The following is an 18,810-nucleotide window of genomic DNA, read 5'->3' as shown; positions in this document are numbered from 1 at the left end:
AAGAGGGGAATGACCCTGTAAGGATTTTGGAACTTTTCCCCTTGGGTAATAGGGAGCCATAGAGGGTCTGGGAGTCAAGTCAGCAACATGACAGGCAAGTAAAATGGTGAAAATAAATTGACTGTGGGCTTCTTCTTTTGTCACAAGCCATCGGAGTTCTCTTGGATGAAGGCAGAAGCCCAGTCTAGGGGGCTGAAATCAAGTTATCTTGACTGTACGATGCCCAAATCCAAGGCAACATTTTGGGAATTTTTAAAAATAAAGCTTTCAATATTACAATATGAGAATCTTAGTATTTTAGAATAAACTGTGATTTACAGAAAATTGTCCAATGCCCAGTAATACCCGGGATGCTTCTCACAATGTTCTGAGAGGGATTTGCAGCCAGGAAACTGCTCCAGCGGGTTGGAGCTTCAAGCTTCTCGCCTGCCGTTTATGAAAGACGCTTCCTCTGCCCCGCTCTCCTCCACACTGCTTCCTGCTCATCTTTCCAGATTCACTTCAAGCTCCACATCACCCTCAGAAATTCCAGGCCACAAAGATCCAACTGTATCTGAGCTCCGTGTCACGTGCTCAGCTAGTGTTTCCAGAAGTCCCATTAGTCTAGTTCCTGCGCATAGCCCTGAGGGGACAAGCCTGTTGGCCTCTGGTATAAGCTCATAACATTACATACCTCAGATCACATCTTGAATCACACTGTGGGGAGAAAAAAATCTTTTCTCAGTTCCCTCCTAAACCCTGTGATTACATCCAGGAGAAAATTTCAGAGGTCAGTTTCCCTTCTAAATAAAGAGATGAGTCTTCAGTCTCAGAAACTTTGTGTAGAACAGTGCCTACCTAGAATTTAGTAACATTGTTTTGCTTTCGTTTTATCTATTTTTATGTTACCTCCTAATCAGAGCAAGTGATCCTGGTTTCTCATTTACAGAATGAGGTAAAATTTCCTCTTTAAATAAATGTATTTAAGAAAGCGATGTATTGAAGTGGAGGGGTACTAGGGTACTGATGACTGAAGCTGAGGACAGGGAGTGGCCTGTATAAAGGGCAGTGGAATCAGTAAACATCCAAGGACCTTTAGCTCTTTGGAGAGGCTTGGGCAAGGCCCCTTGGTTTCAGACTTTGAAGGTAAGCTAGAATCTGCTGGGTAGAGTAGAGAGATCACCAGTGTGTGCAAAGGCCAGGGGCAGGAAGGCCTTTTGTGAGAGGGAGATCATGGTGAAGACAGCCTGGCACAAAGTTTGTCCGTGGGGTGCTGTTGGCATTTAGGGTAACACAGTGCCGTATTGTGTGTCCCATACATTCAGGACATTTGGCACCTTGACCCCTGGATCCCAGATGCCAATGGTTCCCTCTAGGTCATTGTGACAACCCCAAAGAATGCCCCATGAATTTGTAAGTGCTCAGAGATGCACTGCCACCTCATTTGAGAAGCATGACTCCGTATCATCTTCAGATAACTTGGGGAAGGGGCGGCAGCTAGGAGGTGAGGTAGGCTAGCTTGGCAGAAGCCCTGCTGTGAAAGGCCTGGGATATGGAGGAGAAACCGGAGAAGCTGTGTTTTAGAAGGAACATGCTGACAGAATGTGGAGGCTGGAGAGAGAGGCTATGTGAGAAAAACATGTTTTCTAAGAGAGAAACTGGCATAGGCTTGGGCATCAGCCCTGCAGGCACACATCAGAACTCTGGCAGCTCAGTGTTCGCACCAGCTTTCCCTCTCTACGAGGCAAAGCCCACAAAGCCCATCTCCTTACCAAGCCCAGCTTGCTGCTCCTGCCCATAGCCCAAATGACAAAAATACCAGTGTCTCTCTGTCTAGGATGGGCCTGGAAACCAGACTCAGAGACAAGCTCCTTGGCCAGTATAGAGCTGTAGAGTTGGTTGTTTACTCAAACTTATTTCCAGCCTACTCTGTGCCAGGCCTGTGGTGCGGCTGGTGTTCATAAAGAGGTTCAGGGAACATGGCCCATGCCTGTGTTAGTCAGGACTCATAGATATCAGGTGACAGAAACTCAGTATATACTGGCTTCATCCATAAAAGGGAACGAATTGACTCATATACTTGCTGTGAGTGGCCAGACGAGGGTCTTGAATCAATCCCTAGAACTGTCTTGGCCAGAACCGTGTGGACTGCTCTAGGAAATTTTGGCTGCCTGGCTCCCTGAGGATGAAAGACCCCCTGAAAAGCCCCTTTGTGTTACAGAACTGGAGAACCCAGCTGAGAGGGTGCACCAGATCCAGCAAATCCTCATCACCCTTCCCCGAGTGGTCATCGTGGTCATGAGATACCTCTTTGCTTTCCTCAACCAGTGAGTTGCCTGGCCATTTGGGGGTGGCAGGGTGGCCCCTCTTTGCCTCAGCTCTGGCCTCCTTTGGGAGGGGATGTCCTGAGGCTTTTGCAGGTGCAGCTGTTCCTAAAACAGAACATGGAACCCTCCTGGAGTTGAGTAGAGCCCTCGAAAGAAAGAACCCACAGGGGGAAATATTTCCCTTTCCCAGGTGACTTGTGAGTACCTCCTTTCTTGTAGCCTCTCGCAGTATAGTGACGAGAACATGATGGATCCCTACAACCTGGCCATCTGCTTCGGGCCCACCCTCATGCACATCCCTGATGGGCAGGACCCTGTGTCCTGCCAGGCACACGTCAACGAAGTCATCAAAACCATCATCATCCATCATGAAGCCATCTTCCCCAGCCCCCGGGAGCTAGAGGGACCTGTGTATGAAAAATGCATGGCTGGAGGGGAAGAATATTGGTAAGATTCCATTCTTCTTAATATTGTTATTATCATCATCACTATCATTGTTGTTGCTGTTGAACAGGAACAGTAAGAAACCCCTCGATTTTCTTACTGCTTTATAGTTTGTATTTCCATATGCATTTTATCATTTGAGCTTTGCCACAGCCTTATATGAGAGATAGTTGCATCAGCCCAAACTCTCTTGGTTTATAAGGGACAGAAATACAAATCAAATTGGTTAAGCTAAATGGGAAGTTATTAGTTTACTTGACTTAACTAAACTTTTTAGTTTTCCCCAGACTAAGACCTTAAAATGTGGTAAGATAGGAAGTGTTTTTAAATGTGGATTCAGAACACCAGAGACAAGCCAAGGGTTCCTATTTGTTCTTTATTCCCAATCCAGGACAACACACAGCTGTGCATTTAGGTATTCCCCATACTGCTTTCAGCTAGGTTCCTGTAGGGGGCTTGTCTTTTGATTATCACAGCATTCCTGGACTCTTAAATCGCTTCAAAGAAGGGAGACATTCCAGACCCTTTGTTCCCCACATTGTCCCCCATAGAGATGTCGAGCTCTGCTGTATTATTTGAGGCACCAGGAGCACATCTGTCCTTGTTCTGTCACAGAGACATTAAACAGCCAGCAAGCATACTTTCTGGACAAAGAGAAGCTTTTCACACAGTGTTTGCAACCATTACCCATTCTCTTTTCTTCCTCCAGTATGATCTTTAATTGTTCTGGGAAGGGTCCTCAAGATCTGTTGTACTTACCAAAGAACAATATCCAATAACCACACTTTTCTTAATGCCATTAGTTTCCCAGGAGAAAGGAAAACTATTAATTACATTGGAGGTATTTTCAAAGCCAAAAAGGGAGATTTGGATGAGGATCACACTGTAGTGGACAACATTCATTCATTTGACGAATGGAGAGATGGTTGCTGAGTGTCTGTCCTAGGCCTGGCTCCGGGCAGGGGGTCAGGGATGTAACCTGAATGGGATTAATCCCTGATGCAGGGAGCTCTGAGGGAGGAGGAAACAGTTCCAGAAGAGGGTCTCCCTGAACCAATGTAGCGAGGTCGGAAAGGGCTTTCTGGAGGAAATAATGATTTAACAGAGGCCTGTTGATGAACTGGAGTCAGCCAGTCAAGGAGGGGGCAAAGAATGTTCTGGACTTGAAGCATTCAGTAAAATGGAAAGTGGTTCTGTGTGGCCAGAGTGTTGCAGATGCCGAGGAAATGGTGAGGGAGGAGGCTGCACAGGCCAGCAGGTTTTGAAAGTTCTCAAGCCATTGTGTAGCATCTGGGCCTTATCCAGGAGGCAGTAGAGAATTTTTCATAATGAAATTCATATTTTCTCAACTGCCATTGCAAATGTCACTTCCTCCAAGAAGCCTTCCCCGACCACCCTACGTGGGTCCCCTCTGCTGTTGTCTCTGCTCATTTGCTCCTCCATAGCACATTTCAACTTGCAGCAGATTATTTCCTGGCCCCTGAAGGCAGAGTCTGTCGACTTACCCATCGGTGTGTCCCTCCTACCTAGCATATAACGGGACTCCATCCTGGCTTAGTTAGAAAACTGACTATAGGAATAAACCCTGACCTTGAGAAGCTTATCATTTAGAGAGGGGGTCGTGGCTGGTGAAATTATCCCAGTGTATGAATTACAAATCTGATAGGCCTGGACTCACTCTGCCTCCTCCTGTGCCCATTATGGCTGCCGGCCTGCTGATGCCATGTGGACTGGCCTGGGCTTTTGCACGCAGCACCCCGAGGCAGCCCTGAGAGCCCTGCTCCTTGGGAGCTTTGCTCCTCCTTGTTGAGTATATCATGTCCTCTGTAAGACGTGGAAGCAGGTTAGGTAAATGACCTACCGCACTTCCAGAGTTCCTTCATATTTTGGCCTGTGGTCCTTCTGAGGATAAATGCCAGGGTTTTACACTGATCTCTGGGTCTTACGAAACACCTAGGAATTGGCAGCCTGGCAAATTCCAGGGTTAGGGGAAGCTGGGGGAGGTGATCAGGACAGCTGCCCATTGCAGGCGCTGGCAGCGGTTTTCTATTAGGAGGGCCCATGAGAGGTCCAGTGGGTAAGGATGCCAGGCCTGGGCCTGACCTGGGTCAAGTGCAGAGGGGGGCGGGGCTGGCACTTAAGCTGAGGACAGTGTGAGGGTGCAGAGCCCAATGTGTCCCCTTCCCATGTTTCCTTGCAGTGACAGTCCACACAGCGAGCCAGGGACTATCGATGAAGTCGACCATGACAATGGCACAGAGCCTCACACAAGTGATGAAGGTGAGTGAGGGAGAACCTGGGGCCAGTGAGCTTACCTGGAGCCTCTCACACTGACTCATGTCTGCCCAACCTCTGTGCTGGCCACATAACCCCTCCAGCTTTGCAAGTCAGCACATTGCCCTCCAGAATAGAGGGGGGACCCAGAAAGATCTCGGAGACATGTGCGCTCCCGTTCGCCACACTCCTACCCATCTGTCTCCTCCCTTTCTGTGTCCTGCCTTGCCCAAGTGCAAATCCTAAGTGACAAGAGTTTGCTAAGTAGGAAGCATACTTCGGCCCCTGTTCCTTCCCTACCAGGGATCTGTTCTGCACCCAGCCTGTGCTAGGACTTGGGGCACTTTGATGAAAGACACATGAGTTGTGCAGGAGCTCCCAGTCTTGTTACCTGACACGTTAGGAGTGGCTCCCCATGATCCACAGAAATAATGCCCAACAAAGCTGTGTCCCCAGGGCATGGGTGCCCCAAAGATGAAACCAGGCAGGGATGACCCAGAGATGTGCTGGTGGGAGAGAGGGAAAGCAGGCCTGGGCTTTGAGGGACTCATTGGACACTTCTATCCCTTCTAGACAAGGAGACTGGAGTTGGGTTCAACTCTAGGGAATGTGGACCACATAGACAAGCAATCTGGATAATATGAGCAACAAAACCATTAGAGAGAATAGGCATGGTACCCAGGGTCCAGAGTATTTTAAGGACCTGTAAAAATGTTTTAGTTTCTTTTAAAATAATGAGGAGAAAGGGAATATGATCCAGCCTGTGTTATATTCATCTTTATATCAATTCAGTTGTAGTATATCATTTTTTAAACTTTTTTTTAATGGAGGAAGGGACTTATGAAAGTTATAACACCATCCTGTATAGACCAAGCATAGCCCTCCTTTCTTCCTGTGATAATTTTACTTTGAAAAAAATCATTATGTAGAGGTTTTCTTATAAGCTTCTGTGTTTCCCTCTGGGACAGTCCCAGGCCCTGTTGGCCACCATTTTTGTTAGGAGAGCTGGTATATAGTACTCAGGTGTGGTTTCTGGGTGCCAGTGGAAAGGGCTGGTTCTAAGACCGATAGGTGGATTTGCACTTGCTAATGATAGATACTCCAACCCAAACTGATTTAAGCATTAAAGGCCTCAGATATCATATACCTGAAAAATCCCAGGTTAGGCATAGCTTCAGGAATGGATGGATCCAGCTTAGTTGATTTTGTTAGGAATTTGTCTCCATCTTCTCTTCTGCTTCCCTCTGTGTTGGCTTCATCCTTAGATAGGATATCCCTGTGTGGTGGTCTTTGGCAGTTCTAGGCTTTCATTGTCCTTTTGTCCAAAGTCCCAGTGGAGAAGAACTTTCTTCTCATCATGGTTCTAAGAAAGCTCCCGGGGTAGAGTCTCTGGACTGCCTTGACTCACACACCCCACCAAGAACCAAGCACTGTGGCCCAAGAGGGAGCCCATGGGTCAGGCCTGAGTCACAGGTGTGGAAGAGCAAATCTAGGGATAATGTCCAGTTCTGCCAGAATCCTCAGAGGCTCCAGTCATCCAGGGCTGAGGAAAATGTCCTGTGGAGCCTTTGTTTGGAGACGTGAAGGCAGCTAACTTCTGCTTGTTTGTAGCGATTTGGTTTTCTCTTTCCTTCTTTTTGGTCTCTTGCCCTACTACCTCCAGCTCTTCTGCTTCTTCCTTCTTGACCTGTCTGTTCCTTGCTTTATTTCCGTGTGTGTGCGCACAGCTCCCTCTTGCTCTAGATCTTGCTCTGTCTTCCCTCTCCCACTAGGGGAAAGTAGCTCTTGTCCCACAAGATAGGCGAATTTTTCAGCATGAAGATCTGTTAGGACAGCTGCTGGTGGAGGCGGATGTGTGTGTGTCTGCAGGAGGGTGGGTCCAGTGCCCTCTGAGGATCCTCACAGCCCATCTTCCTGGAGGCTTAGGTCACTGTGCATCTTCCCACACATGCGGAGTTTCCCCAAAGCTCCTCTGCCTGGGGGATGGAAGGCTGCTGTGGGGGCCAGGCCTGAGGAGGAGGGACGGAGAGAGAAGGCCTTGCTGGGTACATGAGGAAGCATCCGCAGGGCACACCCAGCAGGCTTCACCCCATCAAGAAAAACCCCTCATAAAATGCTACCTCCCTCCTCTGAGAGTAGAGGCACACTATATCCCCGGAACAGGGCAAGTCAGAGCTTCTTGTCTGCTTCCCCAGAAGGTCCCTTCCCAATTGTTCCTTGTCAGGTTGCTGGTTTCTGAGTAGGACAAAGGCAGAAAGATCATCCTGGAAAGGGCAACAGCGAGCTTCAGAAGGGCCAGTTTCATGCTCCCTAAAGTTTCTCACTGTTTCCTGTGTGCTGGTGGTGGCTGCTGAATCAGGAGCATTCTTCGGAGGAAAATTAATTGCATTTCCTAGATGTTTACCTACACACCTGCCCCAATCAAAACAGTCACAGAAATACTGAGTTGCAGGAACAGTTGAGGGACACTCGACTCTGAGAAAGGAGACCTGGATTTGAAGGACAGGAAGAGACCTTCATGGCCCTGGGGTCTTTGGGAAGCCATGTAACTTCAGACCTCAGTTTCCTTATCTATAAAATGAGAATGACAGCACCAAGAAAATTGTGGCCTAGGTTAAAATGATGTGACCTATATGAAGGAACTTAGCACAATGTCTGGTACAACTAGGTGGGTAGGAAACATTATGCTGTGTCCAGGAGAAACCCCTCTTAATTCTTTTTTTTTTTTAAATGTATTTCTTTAAAGAGTTTATTTATTTGACAGACAGAGATCACAAGTAGGCAGAGAGGCAGGCAGAGAGTGAGAGGGAAACAGGCTCCCCACTGAGCAGGGAGCCCGATGCAGGGCTCGATCCCAGGACCCTGAGATCATGATCTGAGCTGAAGGCAGAGGCTTTAACCCACTGAGCCACCCAGGTGCCCCTACCCCTCTTAATTCTGATCAAGAAACTGAACCCAGGGATTTTTCCGGGTCCAACTGCTCTTTGGCAGCCCAAACCTCCTGATAGCTTTGTCTGCTTTCCTCTAAGAGATTTCATTTGGGGGATCATCAGTGTCTTTGTTTTTCTTTTCTTTTTTCTTTTTTATTAACATATAATATATTATTAGCCCCAGGGGTAGAGGTCTGTGAACCGCTAGGTCTACAAACTTCACAGCACTCACCATAGTACATACCTTCCCCAATGTCCATAACCCAACCACCCTCTCCCTACCTCCCTCCCCCTGGCAACCCTCAGTTTGTTTTGTGAGATTAAGAGTCTCTTATGGTTTGTCTCCCTCCCAATTCCATCTTGTTTCATTTTTTTCTTCCCTGCTCCCTAAACCCCCCACATTGCCTCTCAAATTCCTCATATCAGAGAGATCATATGATAATTGTCTTTCTCTGATTGACTTATTTCACTCAGCATAATACCCTCTAGTTCCATCCACGTTGTTTCAAATGGTAAGATTTCGTTTCTTTTGATGGCTGCATAGTATTCCATTGTATATATATACCACATCTTCTTTATCCATTCATCTGTTGATGGACATCTAGGGTCTTTCCACAGTCTGGCTATTGTGGACATTGCTGCTATAAACATTCAGGTGCACATGCCCCTTCGGATCACTACATTTTTATCTTTAGGATAAATACCGAGTAGTGCAATTGCTGGGTCGCAGGCTAGCTCTATTTTCAACTTTTGGAGGAACCTCCATGCTGTTTCCCAGAGTGGCTGCACCAGCTTGCATTCCCACCAACAGTGTAGGAGGGTTCCCCTTTCTCCACATCCTTGCCAGCATCTGTCGTTTCCTGACTTGTTAATTTTAGCCATTCTGACTGGTGTGAGGTGGTATCTCATTGTGGTTTTGATTTGTATCTCCCTGATGCCGAGTGATGTGGAGCACTTTTTCATGTGTCTGTTGGCCATCTGGATGTCTTCTTTGCAGAAACATCTATTCATGTCTTCTGCCCATTTCTTGATTGGATTATTTGTTCTTTGGGTGTGAAGTTTGGTAAGTTCTTCATAGATTTTGGATACTAGCCCTTTATCTGATATGTCATTTGCGAATATCTCCTCCCATTCTGTCGGTTGTCTTTTGGTTTTGTTGACTGTTTCCTTTGCTTGCATGTCTTTGTTTTTCTTGAAAACGGCCCTATGAATGGAGTCCAGGAAACTTCGAAGGTCAAATCAGCCAGAAAGCCACGACCCCATGAGTTTGTAATAGATGGTTCACCCAGTGAGTGACCAACCAAACTGGAGGAAAAACTTAGTTCTTTGGCCTTTCCTTTCTCAACATATTCTGTACCTAAGTGATACCTGCTGCCCTGCCTGGAGTCTATTAGCACATCATGGGTATATGTCTGAAAAATCCACTTGCGCTTGCTCTTTAGTCTCCAAGATTTATAAAGAAACCATGTTTAGGCTAAGAGCCCTTGATTGTCAGAACTAAGCCCAGTGAAAACATCGAGGTGGCCTGTCAGTAACAGCTTTATTAATTGGATGCTAAATGAGGACCTAGGCTGCCAGATAAAGAAACTACTAAAATCAGTTACAAACATGATCATATAGTTACAGTATGTCATTTTCCAATTACAATTGCACCACCATTCTCTCACTGATATTTTCCCAAAATTCTCCCAATTGCCTTCCACTCCATGTCCATCATCTACATCTGGAAAGCTATTATGCCATTAACTTTAGGAGATCCGTTGTGAACAACATTTTGTTTCTGTTGGAATGTGTGCCTCTGAGAAGAAGTCCATGGTTTTCATCAGATTGTTCTAGGCATCTACTAGAAATCAGGGTCAGATTTCTATTGGCCTGTAGTTCATGATATTTCCTTTAAGAAAAAAATGTCAAGCACACAGAAAAGTGGATGGAAATTGTACCGTCATGCCCATAAACCCATCACCGAGTTTCTACATTTGTTAACATTTTGTTGTATTTATTTTATTGTGTATCTATCCATTCATCAATCCATATTATTCTAATACATTTTTAAAATATTTTATTCATTTGACACATACACATAAAGAGCACACAAGCATGGGCTGTCCCTGTCCTCTCTCCCTGTCCCCTGGTTCAGACTCCTTGCTCAGCAGGGAGTCTGTGTCTCCCTCTCCCTCTGTGCTCTCTCTCTCATTCTTTCTTGAGTCAATAAGTAAAATCTTTAATAAATAAGTAAAAGTAAAAAAACTAAATAGCCAAATTTTAAAATGGGCAAAGGATCTGAAGAGACATTTCTCCAAGGAAGATATACAAATGACAAGCACATGAAAAGATGCTCAGTGTCATTAGTCATGAGAGAAATTCAAATTAAAACCTCAGTAAGATACCATTTCACATCTGCTAGGATGGCTAGCATCAAAAAGTCAGATAATAACAACTGTTGAGAAGGATCACACACTGCTGGTGGTAATATGAAATGGAACATTTTGTTTTTGTTCTTTTGTTAAGATTCTAAATTTTCTTTATTTGAGAGAGAGACAGAGATAGTGAGAGTGAACATAAGTGAGGAGGAGAGGGAGAAGCAGACTCCCCACTGAGCAAGGAGCCTGATGCAGAACTCGGTTCCCGGACCCTGATGCAGAACTCGGTTCCCGGACCCTGGGATCATGACCTGTGCTGAAGGCAGACACTTAACTGACTGAGCCACCCAGGCACCCCTGCTTTTTTATTATTGAGTTGTAAGCACTCTTTATGTATTCTAGATATAAGTTTCTTATCAGATATATGATTTGCCCAAACATGTTCTGTGTGCTTTTTCACTTTCTTATTGGTGTCCTTTGAAGCACAAAAGTTTTCTAATTTTGATGACATCCAGTTCATTTATTTTTTTCTTTTTATTGTTTATGTTTTTGGTGTTATGTCTGAGAATCCTTCACCAAATCCAAAATCAAGAGGATTTACCTATGTTTTCTTCCCCGAGTTTTAAGTTTTAGGTCTTATGTCTGGTAATCCATTTTGAGTTAATTATTGTATATGTTGTGAGGTAAGGGTCCAGCTCCATTCCTTCTTTGTGGCTATCCAGTCGTCCCATCATTAGTTGAAAGGATTATTCTTTCTCGCATTGAATGATCTTGGCTCCCATATAAGAAATCAGTTGACCATAGATGTAGTGGGTTATTTTTGGACTTTAGTTTTATTCCACTGAACTATATTTCTGACCTTGTACCAGCACCACACTGTCTTGATTATTACTGTTTTGTAGTAAGTTTTTAAATCAGAAAATGTGAGTCCTCTAATTTTAGTTCTTCTTTTTCAAGTTTTTTTTATTATTATTATTTTTTGCTATTATAGGTTCTTTGCAATTCCATATGAATTTTAGAGTAGCTTGTCAATTTCCACAGAGAAGTCAGCTACATTCTGATAGGGATTGAACTGAATGTGTAGATCAATTTAGGAGTATTACCATCTTAACAGTGTTAAGTTTTCTGATCCATGTGTGATACATCATTTCAGTTCAGCCTCAGTTTCCTTATCTGTAAAATGAGGAGAATGCTGCATGTATTGTTGTGAGGGTTAAATGTGATAGTGTCAGTAGAACATTTAACATATAGGAAAAGCTTAATTAGTTCATGCAAGTAATATGGAGTGCCAGCTCATCCCAGACACTGTTCTAGAAGGGGGAAAATAGCAGATTATAAAACAAAAACCTCTGTCCTAATGGACCGCACATTTTAATAGAAAGATCAACAATAAACAAGTTTTCAAACTACAACTGCACACGCATGCAAACACAAACACACACACACAAGTTCAGGTTGTGCTAAGTGCTATGAAGAAGAATAAAACCAGAGAAAATGTTAGAGTGATTTGACAGTACTTTTATAGTTCAGGGTGTCAAGTCCTTCGGTCTTGCTGAGGCAAAGATGTTTGCGTATAGACCTGAATGAAATTAGGAAATGGCACACAAGGGCCAATAAATATTTGTTGAATGTGAATGAATGCAAATATCTGGGAGAACAGTATCCCAGGAAGAGGCAATGATAAGTGCAAAGGTCCTGTGGCAGGAAGAGGCTTAGAATGTTTTTAAAACATCAAGAAGGCTCTATGAATATTTATGAATAGAGTGCTAGGGGGTAAAGTGTACTGAGTCTGCAACTTACTTTAAAATTCATTAAAAAATAAGATGGATAGATGGATAGAAGGTTGGATGGTTGGATGGATGGATGGATGGATGGATGGAATGATGGATAGATATGTGACAAAGCTAATACAATAAAATGTTAACAGTAGAATTTAGGTGCCAGGTATATGCATGTTCACTTTCAACTTTACTTTGTGTTTGAAAAATAGCAGAATACAGTGTTGGAGGAGAAACATTAAGAAGGCTAATGAGGCCATGAGAGAGGAACTGAGTGAGGGAGAAGAGTGGTCCGGAGTGAAGCTGCAGAGGGTTCCAGGCCCAGAGCACAGAGGGGCCTCAGTTGGTGTGAGAAGACATTGGGGGTTGGCTCCAAGCACAGTGGGAAGCCTTCAGAGGGATTTCAGCAAGGGAGTTTCATGATCTGATTATGATTTTAAAAGATTCCTTTTGCTGCCCTGGGGAGAACTACCGGAGCACAAATAAGAGGGGGAGGCCTGGTAGAGGGACAGCAGTAGTCTGGAAACAGGGCAGTGGCAGTGGAGGTGGCAAGATGGGTCCGATTCAGGGGACACTTCAGAGGACTTGCTAGTGGCTAAGACCTGTGGTGCTCAAGAGCAAGGCTGTGGCCTGAGCAAGCAGGCAGACGGTCTATTTCCCAAGATGGGGAGGGTGAGAGAAGTAAGTTTGGGGAGGGGTGTGTGGGAGAGTGATAAGGGGGAGAATCATGTATTCTCTTTCAGGTATGATGAACCCAAGTAAGAGATTTCCTAATAAATGGTGGCTATTGTCACCCTTTCTACCGCACACACTCACATAATGGCATCTGCAATCACACACGTCCTCTCTCTGCCTGCAGCTCCGTTCTGCTCCTCCCTTTTCTTCTTTTCTTCCCTTACATTTCCCATTCCTCCTCATCCCCCAACTCCCAACTCCAGACCACCCCCAGTGACTGCGGGAGGCTCTGAGATGGGGAAGGTGGGACCTAGACACCCAGGCAGCTCCTTCTAGGCTCCTCCTGGCAGGAGCAAAGCTCTGCTCCCATCAGCTCCTTCACCGGTGTGGGGAACTGGGCTCAAAGGACAGTGAAACCTGAGAGCACACAGCCCCCTGGGTGCAGCTTCCGGTCTTACAAACCCTCCAGCCTTTTTGTCTCCATAGCTAGGTGGGCAGACAGGTGACCAGGTGGTGCTAGCCTACAGCTGCTATAAGATTCCAGGTGGTAGCAAAAAGGAGGACAGAGATCTCCCCATTTCCCTGAGGAGGTAACTCTGAGTCAAGATATGAGTTAATGGGGCCCATTTAGCTATGCTGTCATCTTACGTCAACTGTGTTAGAATAGCCTTTAAAGACATTTGTAGGGGCGCCTGAGTGGCTCAGTGGGTTAAGACTCTGCCTTCTGCTCAGGTTATGATCTCAGGGTCCTGGGATCGAGCCCCACATTGGGTTCTCTGCTCGTCAGGGAGCCTGCTTCTCCCTCTCTTTCTGCCTGCTTCTCTGCCTACTCATGATCTCTCTCTCTCTCTCTCTCTCTGTGTCAAATAAATAAATAAAATCTTAAAAAAAAAAAAAAAAGACAAGTTTTAAAGCTGGCTGGGGAAGGCTGGCCTCAGTGCCTGAGGCCTGGTCCCTGTAGAAGGCTGCCCCAGGCATGGAGGACTAGCCACAGCTCACAGGAGCCCTGGCATAGTCTTCCTGAGCCAGCTGCTTACAGAGGGAAGCCCTAATGTGCCTGTGGGTGTGGTGGGATTAATGGGAGAGATGAACAAAGGAGGTTCCTCCTTCTGCTCTTTGATTTTCTGTGCTGCCCATAGGCCTTAGAAGTGCATTAGCTCTGGTAACAACTCTCCTATAGAACTTAACCATGTGCCAGGAACTGTCGCAAGCACTTCCTATACAGTAACTCATTTAATCCTCCTAACGGCCCTCTAAGCTGTGTGCTATTATAAGCATTCCCATTTTACAGAAGAGGAAACTGAGGCTTAGGAAGGAAAAATAAGTTCTTCAGGGTCGCACGGCTAAAAAATAGCAAAGCCAGGTGTTCTAGGCTTAGCTCCTTGATGGGCAAGTAGGTGGCTGGATGGGCAGATGCAAGATAATCCATAAGGAACAGAGCAATCCAGAGTCAATGCGGGGAAGGTAGCTGCAGCTAGAGAGATCAGGGGTCACTTGCATTACTCTTTTATTGTATTAGAAGTCAATGCATTTATTATTTTTATATAGGTAAATATATACATAAATATATGTATTTTTTTATAGTGTCAAACATCTTTGTGCTTGGTTTGAAGTATACATACATTAATACTCACAGCTGGTTTTCTATCGAGTATGGGCATCTCTTAGGGTACAACCTTAACACAGATTAAATAAATCATAGGCATAGCTCCCCTGCTCCCCAAAAAGTCTCTTTCCAAACCTCACTAGCTATATGGCCTTGGGAAAACCACATAAACTCTCCGTGGCTTAGATTTCTTGTCTGGACCTACCCCATAGGGGAAAGCCACTAGTAATTATAATCATGAGAGCAACTACCAGCTGAACACCTCATGTATGTCTGTACTATGCCAAGGACTTTCATACATGATGGCTTTTAAAAATCTATTTAAGTCTAGTATATTTCTTTTTTAATTGAGATGAAATTGACATATAACATTGTATTAGTTTCAGGCAGACCACATAACACGTATTGCAAAGTGGTCACCCCGTGAGTGTAGTTAACAGCCATCCATACATTAAAGTGTGCATGTAGTCACCAGACATAGTTACAAATTTTCTTTTCTTGTGATGAAAACTGTTTCAGATGGGCTCTCCTAGCAACTTTCAATGCAATGCACTATTATTAGCTTTAGTCATCATGCTCTACATTCCATCCCCAGGACTTACTTATTTTATAACTAGAAGTTTGTGCCTTTTGACCACCTTCACCCGTTTTGCCCACTCCTTACCCCCTGACTCTAGCAACCACCAGTCTGTACTCTGTATTTGAGAGTTCAGTTTGTTTTTGATTTTAGATTCCACATATAAGCAAGATCATATGGTATTTGTCTTTCTCTCCTGATGTATTTCACTTAGCGTAATATCCTCAAGGTCCATCCATGTTGCTTCATATAGCAGACTTTCCTTCTTTGTTATGGCTGAATAATATTCCATTGTATCTATATACCACATTTTCTTCATCCATTTATCCATCTATCTTTTCAAGTTAGTGGTTTTGTTTCCTATGGAGAAATACCCAGCAATGGAATTATTGAACCATATAGTAGTTCTTTTTTTGAATTTTTTGAGGAACCACCACACTATTTTCTACAGTGGCTGCACCAGCTTGCATTCCCAACAGTGCACCAGGATTCCCTTTTCTGGACACCCTCACCAACTCTTGTTATTTCTTGTTATTTTTTTTTTTTTATATAGTAGCCATTCTGACAGGTGGGAGTGCTCTCTCCTGGTAATTGTGAATTGCATTTCCCTGATGCTGAGCACCTTTTTGTGTGTATGTTGGCCATCTGTATGCCTTCCCACATGCATTATCTTTTTTTTTTTTTTTTAAAGATTTTATTTATTTATTTAACAGACAGATCACAGGTAGGCAGAGAGGCAAGCAGAGAGAGAGACGGGAGGAAGCAGGCTCCCCGCGGAGCAGAGAGCCCGATGCGGGCCTCGATCCCAGGACCCCGGGATCATGACCTGAGCCGAAGGCAGAGGCTTTAACCCACTGAGCCACCCAGGCGCCCCACATGCATTATCTTTTAATCCTCCAAAATCATCTGAGGTGTACAGAGGTTGTGTGACCTGCCCCTGGTGATGGAGCTGGGCAGTAGGGGTGCCCCAGGGGCAAGAGCCATATCCTTATTGCTTAATCCAGTCAGGGCTTGTGACTGTGTGAATAAAGTGACAGTGAAGAATAAAGGTATGATTGGTAAATGAGCGTGTGTAAAGAGATAGGTTAGAGCTGTGGCCCCAGTGAGAATTGTCTCTCCTCCAAAATTGAATCCATGGATGAATGTGTTACTCAGCTCAGGTTGCCAGAACAGAACCGGGCAACCTAAACAACAGAAATTTATTTCCTCATAACTCTGGAGGCTAGAAGTCTAAGATCAAGATGCTGTCAGTGCAGGTTTCTGGTGAAGCGTCTCCTCCTGGCTCGTAGAAAGCTGCCGTCTCACTGTGTCCTCACACCACCTTTCCTCTGTGTATGTTCACAGAGAGAAAGAGATCTCTGGTGTGTCTTCCCCTTCCTAGAGGGACACCAGTCCTGTCAGATTAGGCCCTACCCTAATTACTCACTTTAACCGAAGATACTTCCTAAACACCTGTCTCCAAATACCATCACACTGGGAGTTGGGACTTCAGCATATGAATTGGCTGGGGGAGGGGTGGGGGTGGGGGGCACAATTCAGTCCATAACAATGTGCTTTGAAGAGTTACGTGAGCCCTTGAAAACTGTGTGCAGCAACTTTGCATCGATGGGAGTCCATCTACACCCAAAAGATAAGAACCACTAAAAGTATTGCAAGTGGACGAAGAGAGAAAGGGTTCACGGACAAATAGAAATGGAATTTGTATTGAGAGGTAGAAGAACGAGAGATTTCTTAAGATATTATTTTAATTAGTGTTAGAAAGTAGAAAACAAGAGGGGTAGTGGAAAATAAGTATATGGTGGGTATAAGTAGTAGATGGCCTGCCTGAGGCCACAGCATGGGGAGCAGATCTGAGCTAGAACCTGGTATTCTGAGCCCTAGCCCACCCTGTTTCCACCGGCTTGCTGTCTGTGCTGCCTCACAGAAGCCAAAGCCATCTGAGCAAGGCTCCTGGCTGCCATCCTGCTCACTTCATGGATGCTCTTTTCCTTTGCTCTCCTTCTAGAAGTGGAGCAGATCGAGGCCATCGCCAAGTTTGACTACGTGGGGCGGTCCCCGCGTGAACTATCCTTCAAGAAGGGGGCCTCGCTGCTACTGTACCACCGCGCCTCGGAGGACTGGTGGGAGGGTCGTCACAATGGCGTGGACGGACTCATCCCACACCAGTACATAGTCGTGCAGGACATGTGAGTGGGACTCAAGACCTTCTGTGGAGAATGACGTAATTGATTAGTGATGTCTTGAATGGGCACAGGAATAGGAGTGCTGGGCTGTATGCAAACCATTTGCTCTTGCTGGTATGATACATTGGTCTTTTGTAAGAATGGATTCTTTCTAACTTCGCCTTAAATGATGATCCACTTAATGAATAAGCAAACTGCTCATCCTTTAGAGCATACAGAGACAGCGCTTAGTACCATTGGCTCACCATCCTGACCCCCGGACAGCCTCCAGGGCATTCATTACCTGCCCTGGTTCTCAGGTTCCACGGGGTCTTACCATATTCCTCTGCCCTCTTGGGCCTTCCCTATACTCAGCGGCCAACCCACTGCCCCCTTCACTGCCCACCATTCTCTGTCCCCCAGGGGGCTCGCTCAGAAGATGCACAGAAACAATCATCCCCTCATTTACAGTTAGTGGGGTACTATTATTTTTTTCATACTTTTTTTTTTTTTTTTTAAGAAAGAAAGGCCTGCATCCCAAATACCTAACCCTACCTGAAGACGCAGAAAGTCCACACCTTCTCTTCTTTGGAAGCCATCAAAGGTTCCTACAACCCACACTCCTTCTGAGTCAGGCCCAGATGGAACTGATTTGTCAGGGAAGCAGCCACCATGCTGGCCCTCAAGGGAAAGCATAAGCTTTGATGGCAGGGGAGATGGTGGAAACCAGAGAAAAGTCCAGGGCCAGGCAGGCAACAAGAGAAATGCCAGTGGAGGAACCTTGACCACCACCTCATGATTATTCAAAACCTTGGGTGGGGAGCTGAGGGATAGAGGCACTGTTCTTCCTCCCTTGCTTAGCCCTAAACTGCTGCCCAGGGCCCCACATGGAGACTCAGCTCTCAGTGCTCAGCTTGTGGGCTCCTCCCCCCATTACTCTAGCACTCCCTGTTGCGTTTAGCTCGTCCTAGCCTGGAGCAGCCTAGGGGAGAAAAACCTAGAGGAGGGCCTGAGGCGGAGCAGGGTGGTCTCCTGCTGGAGAAAGTAACTCAGGAGGGAGTGAGACAGTGGGCATGTGTGTGGTGCTAAGGCGCAGAGTGGGAAGGGCCTCATCCCGAGAATGGGCATAAGTTAATCATAAAGTGTGTGTGGATCCACCCTTCGGACAGGTCTCCAGGAGCCCTGCGCATCTGGGCTTCTCTGGAGCAAAGCACTCCCTATTCACATCTGTCCTTCTCCCCAGGGATGATGCCTTCTCCGACAGCCTGAGCCAGAAGGCTGACAGCGAGGCCAGCAGCGGGCCGCTGCTGGATGACAAGGCCTCCTCCAAAAACGACCTCCAGTCACCCACGGAGCACATCTCGGATTACGGCTTTGGGGGGGTGATGGGCCGGTAGGAAACGCGGATTCATTTTTTCCTGCTAGTGCCATGCCCAGCTGTGTCTGGTTTGGGAGAGGCTGGGGGGCAGAGGGGAGAGAGGGAGGCTATTGTTGCCCCTTGTTCCCTGCAGGATGGGATATGAGGCACACTGGGGGGTCTGGCTGAGCTGGCCCAGAATACCAGGCACAAAATGGTCCAGCTTGGAATTGGGGTGTGGAGAAGGAGGAGAAAAGACATATAATGGCAAATCGTTGCCTTTTATGTAAAATAGTAATAATAGGGAGAAAGAGTTATAAACGGACAAGTATTTTTCCTAC

The 18,810-nt window shown here is 45.8% G+C and overlaps 1 protein-coding gene across 4 annotated transcripts in view; it reads left to right on the top strand.

Annotated features, from left to right (window-relative positions):
* SRGAP3 (SLIT-ROBO Rho GTPase activating protein 3) overlaps positions 1-18,810 on the top strand; it is a 252,163-nt gene that overhangs the window by 223,184 nt on the left and 10,169 nt on the right. For all 4 annotated transcript variants that reach the window (XM_032841606.1, XM_032841605.1, XM_032841604.1 and 1 more), the window contains 5 exons: positions 2,201-2,306; positions 2,526-2,753; positions 4,951-5,030; positions 16,956-17,136; positions 18,356-18,505. In XM_032841606.1, the coding sequence (XP_032697497.1) occupies positions 2,201-2,306; positions 2,526-2,753; positions 4,951-5,030; positions 16,956-17,136; positions 18,356-18,505 (745 nt within the window). The remainder of the gene's footprint in view (positions 1-2,200; positions 2,307-2,525; positions 2,754-4,950; positions 5,031-16,955; positions 17,137-18,355; positions 18,506-18,810) is intronic.

This window comes from Lontra canadensis, unplaced genomic scaffold (assembly GCF_010015895.1).
Source record: "Lontra canadensis isolate GAN:19392208 unplaced genomic scaffold, GSC_riverotter_1.0 scaffold124, whole genome shotgun sequence".
In the NCBI taxonomy this organism is placed as follows: domain Eukaryota; kingdom Metazoa; phylum Chordata; class Mammalia; order Carnivora; family Mustelidae; genus Lontra; species Lontra canadensis.
Note: the sequence above shows the minus strand (reverse complement) of the source record. Positions and strands in the feature narration are given on the sequence as shown.